At 39.9% G+C, this 15,753-nt stretch overlaps 1 protein-coding gene across 1 annotated transcript in view; it reads right to left on the reverse strand.

The window, feature by feature from the left end:
* LOC126428425 (neurexin-4) overlaps window positions 1-4,055 on the reverse strand; it is a 180,265-nt gene extending 176,210 nt beyond the window's left edge. The window contains 2 exon segments of the mRNA XM_050090352.1: window positions 3,522-3,617; window positions 3,925-4,055. Coding sequence (XP_049946309.1) covers window positions 3,522-3,617; window positions 3,925-3,988 — 160 coding nt within the window. The 5' untranslated portion in view covers window positions 3,989-4,055.
* Window positions 4,056-15,753: the final 11,698 nt, after the last annotated feature.

The raw sequence follows: 15,753 nt of genomic DNA on the forward strand, positions 1-15,753 counted from the left end.
TCTGTGACAAAGTGGTAGCCTCACAACTAATTGTAAGGAATTTATCAGTTCGATTATATAAGAACACTTTGTGCATATTCTGCAGAGTAATGTCAGTAGCCTTGTGTTTTATCTTTCTATATAAAACCTGAAAATTATGCTTGGTATCAAAAACTACTCATTTAAGAAATTTTACTGTGCAAGAAAGCATGTGTACTACATATGTACTACTAATGCTAACAAAATGGTGTGTACTCTGCTCTTGCACTTCAGCAAAGTCTCCTAAGTCATCGCCTTGAAGTGTTCTGCAAGTATGCAGGGCTTTCTGGCTTATTAAAATAATCCAGATAGAATGTTGGTTCATGATGTGTGACAGACTCCAAAGCACCCTGAAATTCATTCCAAGATATTTCTTGAAAAACTGGAGGTGCCGATTTCATTTTACAGCAGTTATCTTCCGAACCAGAAACAGCCACTGCGACAATATGCAAGGCGTCGATTCGAGACTCTTCAAAGTGCCATCCACTAGGAAGAGGACGGCCCTTCACCTCCAGAGCAGTTCCCACCTCCACACACCCGGGGGTATCGGGTAGATGACTGCTGCAAAATGAAAAACTCAAATCGCATAATTCAGGGCCCCCACCAATACCTTCACCTGTTGCTTTCAGGTAGCTCTCCTTAAGAGCCCACAACCTGAAGAACACGGCAGGGCCATCTCTGCCAGCATTCTCAATTGAAACCTGTTCAACTGTGGAGAGATTTCGTTTCATGATGCGCAACAAATGTGCAGCATCACGATGTTTCTCTTCTACAGTGTCAACACCGACAGTATCGGCCACTGAGCTTCCGTATCCTGCTTCACCAGCTAGCACTGCCCACCTCCCGGCGTGAGAGATACTGAAACTGACTTTGGCATCTGTCAGCCCTTCCTGAACCGTCGGTTTGCCCCGTCTGTCTCGTTCCAAACGAACGGCACTCCACGGGATGGACAGAGCACGGCTCACAAACAATCGTGCTAAGAGGCGACCTGCCAAGGACGCACGAGCATCTCTCCGAAAAGCAAATCGACGGATTCGAGAGCACTCTTCCGGCTGGACACTCGACAGTGCCGAGATCCACTCTGCCTCAGATGGACGCCATGAACCGACGTCAAACATCCATCGCACACTCATCTCCTTCACTGCAGATATCTTTGCACTTGCAAGCTGTTCTTGCCCGCCGGTTACAACAGGTTCAGCATTTTTTGACAAGTCTGCAAGATCTCGCTCTGGGCACCTCACCGAACATGCAGAAGTGCTGGCTGCCTGCTTATTGTTGGTTTCTAAAGGAACATCTGTGCTCACTGCTATACCATCAACATGTGCAGTGTTAAGAGATACAGCAGCAGAGTCAACTTCAGATTTCCTTGTTACTCTATCTTCCTCGTAGCTTGCAAGTGATGCCTCCTCCATTTTATGCAAAACTGCACCCTCCAGCTGATCTGTCCGACTGCCACAAAATTCACACAGTTTCAGGCACGAGGCACTTGACTTTGCTTGTGCCATTCCTTTAATAGCAACCAAAAATATTTCTGGCAAATATCTAAAGGTATTTGCCTCTTTCCAGTCTGACAGTGCTACCACAATACCACAAAAACAGAAAGAATGTATTTTCTCTCTTACAGATTCCACTATGTCTTCTTGGTACCAATACTTAAGGCAAGCTCCATTGTTCTGAGCACTAAATAAACAGTTGGTCACTTTACTATTATACACACACACATTTGTGTGGTATACATACTTACCACAAATTTCCAAATGTGATTTGATAGTTATTTTCTCAACTGCAAAACGTACTAGTGCAGTGTGCAAAAAAACTCTCAAACTTGTACAAGACGGCATATACATATTCTAATGCACAAGAGTGGTAATGCAGGATGTGCATATTTTCCACTAAACTGTTCATATTATTTTATAAAACTTAACAAAGACTTAACTACAACGCATCAAGCAAAAATATTTGTATATAATTTATCGTAAGTGCTTGAACACTATGTATGATGTTGCAGTAATGCTTAACAGTTCAATGTGTGAAAGCACCAAATTCATGCATCTCAGCTTTCTCTGCTTATGAAACTTCTTTTTTGAACTTGCACAATATCACTCTGTTAAAAGTCATTGTTTACTAAAAGCAATGTGTTCCAGCTATATATCACAGTAGTCATCACAGACGTTAAAGAAGAAGAATGCCTGGAAGACACATATAGCCAGTGATCTTCACACCAAACAACATTTGGCACAGCCGACGCACTGCATTTGTAGGTGGTGTTAAGTGCAATATTTAGTATTTACTTTCCCACTGCAATGCTAACTCCGCTGCACAAATGACCAAGTACTTTAACCTGGAAGAGAGAGCTTATGTCACAGGGCTGACAAGCTATTGGTGGAAGAGTTATTGAGCTAAGTGGTAAATCAGGCCTCGCACTGTAAATCTCAAAAATGAAATTCAATAACCAGGAAACATGCTATGAATACAGCACAGCCGAACTATAGAAATATCAAATTATAAAACTACTACTGATGTGATAGGACAAATATTTTGTCAAGTTAAATCTTTGATTTTTGTTATGCAATTAATGAATGGTCAACTGAAGGGTCTAAATCCACTTGCTTGCTCTGACCAAAGTTGCAACTGTGTTGTGTGAGGTCTTTGAGGTGCAGTGTGTTTGAAACGGATCGTGTTCGCAGAGGGTATGTTGGAGTAAACAATGGAACACTCTAATGTGGTATGCATATGTTCCTAAATTGTTTATAAGTAATGTTAGTGTACCACTGGGCATAGCGCTGTGAGTTATTCGATGTTTCAAAGTTTGCTTTTGTTGTCTTTACAGACAGTTACTTTAATGCCTTTAGTTATTGGCTGCTGATCTTGTTTCGACTTAGAAATTATTTCATTGTGTTGTTAATAGTTTGAAAGTTATTTCTTTTCGTGTTTTGTTTAACAATGGATCACAGCAGACCTAGGCCTGCTAGCATAATGAGTAACTGTCAGAAACCAGTAAACCTTTTTATGAATGACCTATTAGACATGCCATAATCCCAAAATTCTTAGTTTGTAACAAAACAAGTAAACGCTAAGAGGAGTCACTTGTTAAAAGTAGTACACGCCTGAATGCCCCTGTCTACAAATACAAAATAAAGGAACGTCGTTATTTGTATTGTATGTTGAGCTGCAGTAGCAGGAAGTGAGACTTTAGTGTACAACAGATTTATTTATGCGAACAAGGCATAGAAGTTCGGAACCAAAACCAAAGGCAACTACAGCTTTGGTTCGAGACTTCGTTCGCAAATATCTTACTTGTTTAGCTGAAACACTAACGCCACTTACACAACAACGGAAGCCTGGTGCAGTTTGATAAATATTGCATTCTATGACCGTAATCCTTTCCCTTATTAATTCTTAAGTCATACATTTCAGAAACCAGTGCTACTAACGATACTACTCTCACTAGCAAGGAAAAAACCTTACAAAAATGAGAGGGGAAATGCTTCACAATGACATACCATCAAGGCGTGCATTTTCTGGCCCTCGTTCACGAAGAGATGAAGTAGCTTTTAGCACAGCATTCTCCAGAAGGGGTTGACTGCAGTCGTAATCAGCTGAAAATATGAAAGTAAAATGTATTGTGCCATACTTGAGGGCAGTTACGGTTGGCAAGTAACGTTGAGGTAAGGAAAGAAGTTTTGCACCAAAGGAAAAACTATAGCAGAATACTTCGAATACACTACACCGTTTCAATATTGCCTGTAAATATTGAAATCGTCAATTTTATTTAATTCAGCGCCATTTTCGAACGGGCTTGGCCGTTATGAATCATCAAGAGTCCTCCGTGAAATGGCATGACAATCATTTCTGGAAGCACTATGGAAAATGTGTTTATGAGAACGATCGTACTGATCTACTTACTTGCTTTAACGTAATTTAAACTAAGAATCCACACAAATAGAACACAGTAATTCAGGTACACCATGGTTACAGAACAAAACACACCTAACACCAACCAAAGATATTGAGACAGTTAGATGACAATTCTCAACACACGCCCAGTTCATATCGATATATCTCATCCAACTCGTTGCACTTGCGGTTCATCTATAGTTCACGAAATATCTTAACATAGACACTTTCCAGGAAACAATCATTATGCTGTGAAGTTTAAGTATGGCTGCTACATTAAAAGGAAGAGAAAAAAAAATTCAACGACCGTTGTCGTAGTTTATGGAGGTTAACGCAGCTAAATGACAGGTAACACGATTTAAGGGACAAAATAAACTTATGTTTTATTCGCACAACACACATCAATACATTTGATTACCAAATTATATTACGTTGCCACATCAACAAACACGGGACATGTATATTCCATAGAGTCTAATGGACTCTGCACATCATATCTTGTGCGCCACTATGCACGCTGGAAAATGTTTGTTCACATATCCCCAACGCTCCCCCTTGAACAAATATTTTTCAGATACTCAACACTATACATCCCAGGTTAAACCATAATGTTTCACCAGCTTCTGAAATTTGTCCTTACTGATAACATTTCTTCCGTACATAGATAACTGAGGATTATATTCCCCTGTTCCACATGATGTCTTATAAAGTGATGCCTTATGTCGGTAATTTCCAAGAATGATTGCCTATCGAAGTCGAGGTGTCCAAACGGTAAATATCGAGTGTGCGATCGTAAATCGATCATGCAGCACCGCTGTGGGGCGTTCTGATCAATTATTTTTGATCGTCATATTTTCTGTTTTGCATCGTTCCCTTAGTTACTCTAAATTACATACCTCCGCGAATTATTCGTGAGTTGCTAGGGAAACCGAGACGATTTATGTCGTTAGTGAGTTGGATGTCTGGTGTACTTGACGTTTCTTCGGCGGATTCTCTCACATGGAAGAACCTAATTCCATGTTTATCCAGTATAGACAATTGTTCGACTTTTTGTCGCAAATATGGAGTACTACCAGACGAGGAAAGAAGGGACTGTGTAGACTGGGGTGGTGCAAAGTGTGTACAACTTCGTAAGAACAGTTTCGATGCAGAAGTACCGTTACACTTTCATTGCGGACAGTGCGCAAACGGACAAGTTTCAGGAAAAATACATGGTTAGACCCATTCAAATTATCCACCCAGACCACCGTAATGGACTTCCACATGACGACAACACCGACGACGAGTAAGGTAAGTCGACAAGTATTTTTGTAACGCTTTACTTTTGTCGTTACAGTACTGACCAACGGAAACATACTCATAACGCCTGCCACCAGAGTCGCATGATCGATTTACGATCGCACACTCGATATGTATCGTTGACGTCGATAGAGAAATTACTCTTATGTCAATATGTTTGGATCTTACACTGGTACATTATTTTTTGCAAAAAATATTTTCACAAAATATCACAGTTGGCTTTAATGTTGAAGGAGATTCTGTTCACTCATCAGTGTACGGATCCAAAGAGCTTCTGGGATAGCGGAGGACAAGGCCATATAGCCCCTATTCAGATTCTACAGTACTCAAAGCAACAGTTCTTTGTCTCTTACAAGACCATGATATCAATCCTCCCATTAGTCTCAAACAACTTCCAGTGATGGAGTGTTGCTTTCCAACTCATTTCCCCAGTCTGCATCACTGTATCCTTTCAAATTTATATTTCCAGTTTTAGAATATTTTAACTTATAATCAGCAGTTCCATTTAAATATCTGAATATTCTCTTGACTGCCATCCAGTGCTTTTCTCTCGGATCACTGCAAAACTTGCTTACTGCATTTGTGGCAAATGCAAGGTCTGGTCTGAAAGTCTGTGCTAAGTTCAGTAGACTTCCTATGGCTTCCAAATAGGGTACACTTTCCTTACATTTCTTGTCATCATCAGTTATTAGCAGTTTTGCATTGTTTTCCATAGGAGTAGAAACAGGTTAACAATTTTCCATATTGGACTTTTCTATCTTCCTTGTGTACAGAGATTGATTAATCCACAATTCCTTCTGTTGGCACTTCTTGAAATTTTCATTATTGACGTCTGGATTAAACTTCGTTTACATCAGAGCAAATGAAGTTAACATAAGCGTACGAGCATTCACAGAGAGTTCTCCAGTGGTTGCTGTTCACTGGCATCAGCTTATATTTGTCATTTGAACATAGAGAGGGAACACTAGAGAACAAGCATAGCGTGCCAACCGCAGGAATATATCTGCATATAGGTTCCACTCGGACATGCACCAGGGAAGTGTACTGGAACCCTTAGCGTTCAAGTCATATATTAATGACCTTGCAGACAATATTTAGTCTTCCCATAAGTAAATGGAACGGGAACAAATCCTAATACTGGTCTGTTGGGATGCACGCTCTGCACTTCACAGTGGTTTGCAGAGCACAGATGTAGATGTAGATACAACATTACAGATAGTAGCGAGCATTAATGATCTAAGGAATGTCGCGTAGGAAAATAAAATGTAGGTATCTACGTTTTCAAACAACAGTGCACTTAACACTGTATTTCAGCGCTAGCCTTTAGCTCTTTAATGGCTTCGCATTGCAATTAGTGACTTGCCACTCTATATTAATGAAGATGCAAAGCTAGCTCTTTTTGTTGATGATACGAGTATAATAATCACATTCAACAAACAAGAATTAGCTGAGGAAGTTGCAAATAATGCCTTTCAGAAAATTATTAAGTTGTGTCTGCAAATGGAGTCTCACTAAATATTTCTGAACCATAAATGGCATAACACCATTGATAAATACAGATTTTGAAGAAAAGCCTGTTGTTAAGGCAGACAGTTCACAAAATATCTGGGTGTGTGGATTGATGAAAAATTGAATTGGAAGGCACGTTGACGATCTGTTGAAACATTTGAGTTCAGCTACTTATCTATTATGGTTATTGAAAATTTGTTGAAAAACATATAATAATTAGCCTATTACACCTATTTCATTCACTGCTTTCATATGGCGTCATATTTTGTGATAATTCGTCATAAAGATAAAAAGTAGTCATTGTACAAAAGAATGTAATCAGAACAATAGATGGACTGCATCCAAGATCACCTAGCAGGCACTTATTTGAGGGACTAGGGCTGTTCACAGTACCTTCACAATACAAATATTGGCACTTATGCAGTTTAGCAGGTACGGAAAAAATTTTTCATTCCAAATGTATCTGGCTTGGAGAGCTTTGTGGGTGAATATGTAAAGTTTGTTGGTGATTGTACTTTGTATTTTCATAAATAAAGTGATCTGTAGCGTAGCCCACTTGAGGTTAGGTTGGGAGTTTTCATTTTGGAATGCGGCCGCGGCAGCGGCCGCCTATGATTTGAAAATACTGATTAGTTAGTGTATTACGCAATGTTGCGTCATCGGCAACGCCGCGCTTATCGGGCAGAAGATATCGCCGACGGTCAAGGGAAAATGAAAATGGATGTTATATTCGAAATCAGCGCATCAGAATTCACTATATCGAGAAAATATTGAAAAATAAAAATTTTTAAAAAAATTTAAAACAATTTTTTGATGTAAATAATTGACTGGGGCGAAAATAAATATCGTATTCGTAATCAGCGTATCAAATTTGACTATAATCGATCAAATTTTGAAAAAAATTGATAAATTTTTTCCGTACCTGCTAAACTGCATAAGTGCCCAAATATTTAGTTATGAAATTTGTGATTAATACCCCATCCCAGCCCAAAAATAATAACGAATTGCATGATTTCAACACTAGGAGAAAAGTTGATCTTAACAATCCTGGGTTAAACTTAACTTTTGCACGGAAAGTGGTAAATTATGCTGCCACAAAACTATTTGGTCATTTACAAAATAACATTAAAAGTATGACAAATAGCCAAGAAGCAGCACTTAAATCTAAATTAAAATAATTATGAATGAAAACTCCTTCTGTTCAGTATATGAACCTTTAGATGTGAAGTGGTGATTGCAAAAAAAGAAAAAATAATTATATATTCTACAGAAACTGTATGTTAAACTTACATGTTCCATATCCTTACGAAATGTCGTATTCAGTGTCGTATTCATGATCTATGGAATAGGTATTAATGTAATGTAATGGACAGTGTCATCTTCCATGACCCCCAAGCTCATTTTCTCTCGACAGACAGCCATGTTTTCATTCTCCAGTCTTCATTTCATCGTTGCTTCACTAGGTCGTGGTTTTTGCGGGTGATGTCAATTGTTATTCTACATCATGATTGTTCGTTCTTTGTTACTTTTTGTTATTTGTTATAGATTGAAAACAGTTGAGGACAGCCATATGAGCTGAGATCATGGGATTTGAAATAACTAGATGTGACTTGACGGACATGTGAGTTTACCTCAACTGCGTACCATGACGTGATGGAGCCGTGACGGCCAGTGAGACTTGGCATTTACTGCAACAGAATTCGCACTGGCAGTCATGTCACTTTATGCCACATCTAAACATTACACAATGCATTTCAAATAGCGGCATTTGCACAGGTCGTCATCAGATAGTTATGTCACGTCATGTCACTTCAAGGTTTCTTGGGAAAAAGTTTTGATAGTGATGAAGTCTCCTAGCATTGTAAGTTAACCTATTACCGCCATGCTCACTCATATAATAGTGGGTTTTGTCCTTTTTTGTATTCTTAATCTTTATTTTAATTTCGTGCCTCGTTTTCGTGGCAAATCAAGTGTTCCACGACGACTTGGATTATTTCATTCAATTCAGTGTTCTTCTACAAGCGAGGCCAAATATCTGAAAGTGAAAAATTATTTAGGTTTTACAATAACACAACAGAGCTGACACCCACAGTGTACATAAGTAACAACATAAATTGATGAAGTAACTTTTATCAAATAACATTTTAGGGGCCGGTTGTACAACCTCCAATTAGCAGCTGCTTAAGCTCCAGTCTCGGAATAGCATGAGAAACGTTATATGATCCCGGACTAACGCCTAACCGGAGAATAAACTCAGAATAATTTAACTAGCGAATTCTGGCTCGTTAGAGAGCTTAACTGTAGGATATGCTTTCAAGATAGTGTGAAGGATGGAGGCAACACAGACGAGATTTTGGTAGAAATGTTTATGAGGCTGAAGAAGGAGAAGAAAGTGTGACAACATCGATTCCAAATTAATATCCAGCTTTCACTTATCAAAGGAAGCCATACCTCATCGTTTCAATCTTGTAGGTGAGAAAATGGAGCATATGATGGGCAGGTGAGAAAATTTCTCTGTTTTCTTAAATAATACTGTTTATTTGTAGTAATGTGGATTTGATTTCAATACTTCATGAATTCCATCATGTTATTTCTGGAAATCAGGCACATTAAAATGACGATTCGTGTAAAAATAGTCTTGTTTATGTTGCATGTGTTGCAACTGCCACAGTAGTGGAAAATACTGTTTCGTTTTATTTAGCATACAGTGGCACGATAGGCTTAACCAAATCGAAAAATCACTCAAGTTATGTGCACTATTCTTACTAACAGCGTTTTCTGTTTTAGACAAAAAACCGATTTTTCGTGTTACAAAATGTTTTGACAAAACTGTATGGTAGTGTCCGAATTTCATTCAGCCACAGTATGTCCATAGCAGACAATATTGTTCCGCTCTGTTTTGTATTGGGAATACCTTTCCTTTATCTATCATCTAAAATATGTCGTTGAGTCAGAATTGCCTCACATGTTGCAACATTGCAACAGAATCGAAACTGATATTCCCTGGTCAGCTTCTACCAATTTTTCCATTCGTCTCTAAAGAATTCGTGTTAGCAATTTGCAGCCATGACTTATTAAAGCGATAATTAGGTAATTTTCACACCTGTCCATACTTGATTTCTTTGGGACTGGAATTGTTATATTCTTCTTGAGGTCTGAGGGCATTCCGCCTGTCTCATAAATCTTGCTCACGAGATGGTGGAGTTTTGTCATGGCTGGCTCTCCCAAGGCTATCAGTAGTTCTAATGAAATGTTGTCTACTCCCGGGGCCTTGTTTCGACTTAGATCTTTCCATGCTCTGTCGATATCTTCATGCAATATCATATCTCCCATTTCATTTTCACTTACGTCCTCTTCCATTTCCACAGTATTGTCCTCAAGCACATGGTCTTTGTATAAACCCTCTATATACTCCTTCCAACTTTCTGCTTTCCCTTCTTTGCTTAGAATTGTTTTTCCATCAGAGCTCTTGACATTCATACAAGTGGTTCTCTTGTCTTCAAGGGTCTGTTTAATTTTCCTGTAGGCAGTATATATCTTACCCCTAGTAATACTGGGTGATCGAAAAGTCAGTATAAATTTGAAAACTTAATAAAACTCGGAATAATGTAGATAGAGAGGTAAAAATTGACACACATGCTTGGAATGATATGAGGTTTTATTAGAACAAAAAAAAAAACAAAGTTCACAAAATGTCCGACAGATGGCGCTGGACAGCAAAAAGTCAGTGACTGCGCATGACAATCGTCATGCTTGGCCTTTCAGGTCCCCAGATCTCAGTCTGTGTGATTATTGCCTTTGGGGTTACCTGAAGTGTATCGTGATCGACCGATATCTCTAGGGATGCTGAAAGACAACATCCGACGCCAATGCTTCACCATAACTCCAGACATGCTTTACAGTGCTGTTCATAACATTATTCCTCGACTACAGCTAATGTTGAGGAATGATGGTGGACATATTGAGCATTTCCTGTAAAGAACATCATCTTTGCTTTGTCTTACTTTGTTATGCTAATTATTGCTATTCTGATCAGATGAAGCGCCATGTGTTGGACATTTTATGAACTTTTATATTTTTTGGTTCTAATAAAACCCCATGTCATTCCCAGCATGTGTGTAAATTTGTACCTTTCTATCTACATTATTCCGTGATTTATTCAGTTTTCAGTTTTATACTGACTTTTTGATCAGCTGGTATATGTCTCTACATCCTTACATTTGTCCTCTAGCCATCCATACTTAGCCATTTTGCACTTCCTGTCGATCTCATTTTTGAAACGTTTGTACATCTTTTCGCCTGTTTCATTTAGTGCATTTTTACATTTGCTCCTTTCATCGATTAAATTCAATATCTCTTATGTTAGCCAAGGATTTGTACTAGCCCTCGTCTTTTTACCTACTTGATCCTCTGTTGCCTTCACTATTTCATCTCTCAAAGCTGCCCAGTCTTCTTCTACTGTATTTCTTTTCCCCTTTCTTGTCAATTGTACCTAACGCTCTCTCTGAAGCACTCGACAACCTCAGGTTCTTTCAGTTTATCCAAGTTCCATGTCCTTAAATTCCCAGCTTTTGGCAGTTTCTTCAGTTTTAATCTACAGTTCATAACTAATACCTTGTTGTCAGAGTCCACATCAGTTTCTGGAAATGTCTTACAATTTGAAACCTGTTTCTTAAATCTCTGGTTTACGATTATACAGGGTGTGCATAAAATCCGGAAACACTTTCAATTGTTTATTGCACAAGAACTAATCATTGTACAGATGGCATACATATTGCATTTTGAAGAGAAACTCTGAAAGATGTTTTTACAAACATTCAATATGCAAACCATGAGTGACCCGGCAGACGTCAATACAGTAATCGAATTCTTGCCATACCCGTCCTAGCATGGCATCATTGACTGTGGCAGTCACTTTCTGTATTATCTCCTGGAGCTCAGCTACATCATATGGTAGAGGCGGTTCATAAACCAGATCTTTAATGTGTCCCCACAGACAAAAGTCACATGGAGTGAGATCTGTGGTCAGGAAGATCATTTCATGAATAGCTGTCCTCTTCTGTAGCATGACCTATCCATCGATGCAGCAGCTCTGTGTTCAGGTAGTCACAAACTTCATGATGAAAATGGGATGCAGCCCCAACTTGTGAAAGATGAAGGGAGAATCCGACTGCATTCGCGGCATCAGCCATTGCTGCAACATGTCCAAGTAGGAATATCCAGTGACAGTGCTCTGTGTGACAAAGAATGACCCATTCAGTTTTCGATGTGACAAGGCACAAAAAACATTTTCCTTTGGGGAATCACGCTCAAATTCAGTGCATTTATATGCATGCTTTGTACCCCAGATTGGACGACCAAGCCTGTTCACTTTCCCATTAGTGTCAAAAGTGGCTTCATTGCTAAAAATTAAGCGATCAACAATGCCATCCCCATCCTCATTCAGTTGTTAAAACTGCAAACAAAACTCAAAACGGTTGTCTTTGTCGTCCTCATTGAGCTTCTGCACTAGCTACAATTTGAAAGGAGCCATTTCGAGTTCACGGAATGCACGAAGCACCAATTGGTTTGGACTCCTTATGAATGTCTATCATACGTGCTCCACATTCACTTCACTCACACCGGGATGTCTGCTTCTCTTTGCCGGGCACAAGCAAACATTCATAACGAATTTGTTGTGCCAGAGGTAAATGGCCTTCCTTGTTGGTGGCTTCTTACCGTCCTTGGTTCTAAACCTCCGTTGAACAGCTGTAGCACATTTGTTTTTCTCGAACTGAAACACACACAAAGCTCGCACCGCACCTGAACTCACCATGTTTGCGACTAGCGCTGTCTATCGGCAAATTACCGAACTACACTTAGCGGTATACACGAAAAAAAAAAAAAAACTTTCAGGGTTTCTCTTCAAAATGACATATGTATGATATCTGTACAATGTTTGGTACTTTTGCAATAAATAATTGAAAGTGTTTCTGGACTTTATGTACGCCCTGTGTAATCTATCTGAAACCTTCCAGTGTCTCCAGCATCCTCCACATATACAGTCTTAAACCATGTATTAGCTATGATTAAGTTATGCTCTGAGCAAAATTCTACCAGGCAGCTTTCTCTTTCATTCCATACCCCCTTTCCATAATCACCTACTACTTTTCCTTCTCTTCCTTTTCCTACTATCGAATTCCAGTCGCTCATGACTATTAAATTTTCATCTCCCTTAACTATCTGAATAATTTCTTTTATCACATTGTTTCTTTAATCTCTTCATCATCGGTGGAGCTAGTTGGCATATAAACTTGTACTACTGTGGTAGGCATGGGCTTTGTGGCTATCTTGGCTACAATAATGCATTCACTATGATGTTGCTAGTTTCTTATCCGCACTCCTACTTTTTTTTATTCATTATTAGGCCTACTTCTGCGTTACCCCTATTTGATTTTGTGATGCATCGTGATATTGTTATAAATACACTATTAATTTAGTGAAATGCTTTGCACTAATTTTTCATTGAATGATACTGCAGCAGTTTTCATGTTTTCTACTACACTACTTAATTCATTTCCAGTATCTTCCAGCCTCAAAGTATTCTCAAGCGAATAGTTTTGCAATCTGAAACACATATCTCACATGCTATTTCTGAAGAAAACAACCAAGAAAATATTAAATGATGTACATGAAAATACCCACAGTGCTCTTCAGCTATTGTCAACTTAACTGGACATGAACTCTTTTCTGGGAATAATTAACTGGAGAATAAAATGGCGTCATACAACGCGTACTACAAGCTAACCTGTGGTTAACCTATTCTGCAGCTAGCTAACCGTTGACTTACCCCGAGATTGTACAACTGGCCCTACGTGACAAAGTTAGCTTTAATGAAGAAAATAATATAGTTGTCAACGAAGCTGTTAGCTGCCACAGAAAGAAAACGTAATGGATAAGGTAAACCAAGTCTATTTAGTCCCTTATAAGTATTGCTTGATGTGTTTCTATGTACATATATTCGCTAGCAAGTCAACGTCGACATTTTGAAATGTTGTGTCATTTCTCAGGACTTTACCACACAAAATTGTTCAGGAGCATACATTATCTGGTTAGCTTTGACTATTAACGAACCGTATCGTTGTTAGTTCCATAATTTAGGTACTATACTCCGACTTTTTGTGTCACAGCGATAGCTCATAACCAACTTTTCGGTACTGGGCTAAATGAACTGACGGGACGTGAAGTGATGGGCAGTGTAGGTATCACCTGACGTCACGTCCGTCCCAGTAGCTGAGTGGTCAGCGTGACAGACTGTCAATCGTAAGGGCCCGGGTTCGATTCCCGGCTGGGACGGAGATTTTCTCCCCTCAGGGGCTGGGTGTTGTGTTGTCCTAATCATCGTCATTTCATCCCCATCGACGCGCAGGTTGCCGAAGTGGTGTCAAATCGAAAGACCTGCACCAGGCGAACGGTCTACCCGACGGGAGGCCCTAGCCACACGACATTTCCATTTACCCGACGTCACGGTGCCGTAATGTGATGGCCTGTGTTCAAAATGGTTCAAATGGCTCTGAACACTATGGGACTTAACAGCTGTGGTCATCAGTCCCCTAGAACTTAGAACTACTAAACCTAACTAACCTAAGGACATCACACACATCCATGCCCGAGGCAGGATTCGAACCTGCGACCGTAGCAGTCGCACGGTTCTGGACTGTGCGCCTAGAACCGCAAGACCACTACGGCCGGCCGATGGCCTGTGTGAATTGACCTATAGACACAGCTTGCGTATTCTAGCTTACAGATTCTCTGCCACTACTCTTGACGATGATATTTTATGCCTTTGATTCACAATAGGCAAATTTCTATGAATATGTGCGAAGTATCGCATTTGGGCTCTCTAGTTCAGGTGGATTTAAAGTGGTACCTACAAAGGGTCCTACACACGTTCAATATTTATTGGCAATTCTAGTTTGTGAAATCTTCAATATACTGAAGGGACAAACTGGCTATTGGCTTCTATCCCAGGTTCTTCGGCCGCCGACGTTCATCTAATGATTTTACTGACGTTTCGCCAGCACAAGAGGCTGGTATTGTCAAAACTTCACCTTCCATTGCCAGTGGTGAACTGGAGCCGAGCTCGCGGCTGCAGACTATATGTACCTGTCGTGCCAATGTCCGAGGGCTTCTCCCCGGTGCGGTTCTCCTCTAGCTACCTGTGACGATCGTTCGCTGCAGTACAGGAAGCCAGGATCCGTTTACCTTAAGGCTTTCCTCTTTCTTGTTGAAACTGTTCGCAGGGTTTTTGTATTTCTAAAGCTTCTCAGAACAAGTGCGTGTGATAGTACTTCTCTACAGCCAGACCTTCCGTGTTGGCGAATTTTATTACGTGATCGGTCTCGCTCAGTGCGTGCTCTGCTATGGCCGATTTCTCCACCTGCCCCAATCTGCAATGTCGCTTATGTTCTTTGATCCTGGTGTTGATTGATTTTTCAGTCATTCCGACATAAACTTTTCCGCATGTGCATGGTATACGGTATATTCCCGACATTGCAAGTGCATCCCTTTTCTCCTTTGCGGATCTAAGGCACTCTTTGATCTTCTTTGTTGGTTTGAAACTCGTCTTTACGCCATGTTTGCGCAATATACGGCCGATTCTGTCCGTCACTCTGGGAATGTATGGTAGAATGGCCGTACCCGACATTTCTTTTTCTGATTCCTTACTTCGCCAAGTGTTTGGCTCTGATACACTTCTAACTTGTTGGGTACCCATTGCTCCTCAGAACACTTTCCAAGTCTTTGCATTTCGCGCCTGAAGTGCTGTGGCTCACACATTCGTCCTGCTTGCGTTACGAGCGTATTAATCATGCTTCTTTTCTGGCTCGAATGGTGGTTTGATAGTTTGTGCAGGTATCGGTCCGTGTGTGTCGGTTTTCGATACACGCAGTGTCCCAGGTTTTCACCATCCCTTGTGACCAGCACATCTAGAAATGGCAGATTTTTGTCCTTTTGTAACTCCATGGTAAATTTTATGTTGGCATGGAGACT

Source organism: Schistocerca serialis, chromosome 12 (assembly GCF_023864345.2).
Source record: "Schistocerca serialis cubense isolate TAMUIC-IGC-003099 chromosome 12, iqSchSeri2.2, whole genome shotgun sequence".
In the NCBI taxonomy this organism is placed as follows: domain Eukaryota; kingdom Metazoa; phylum Arthropoda; class Insecta; order Orthoptera; family Acrididae; genus Schistocerca; species Schistocerca serialis.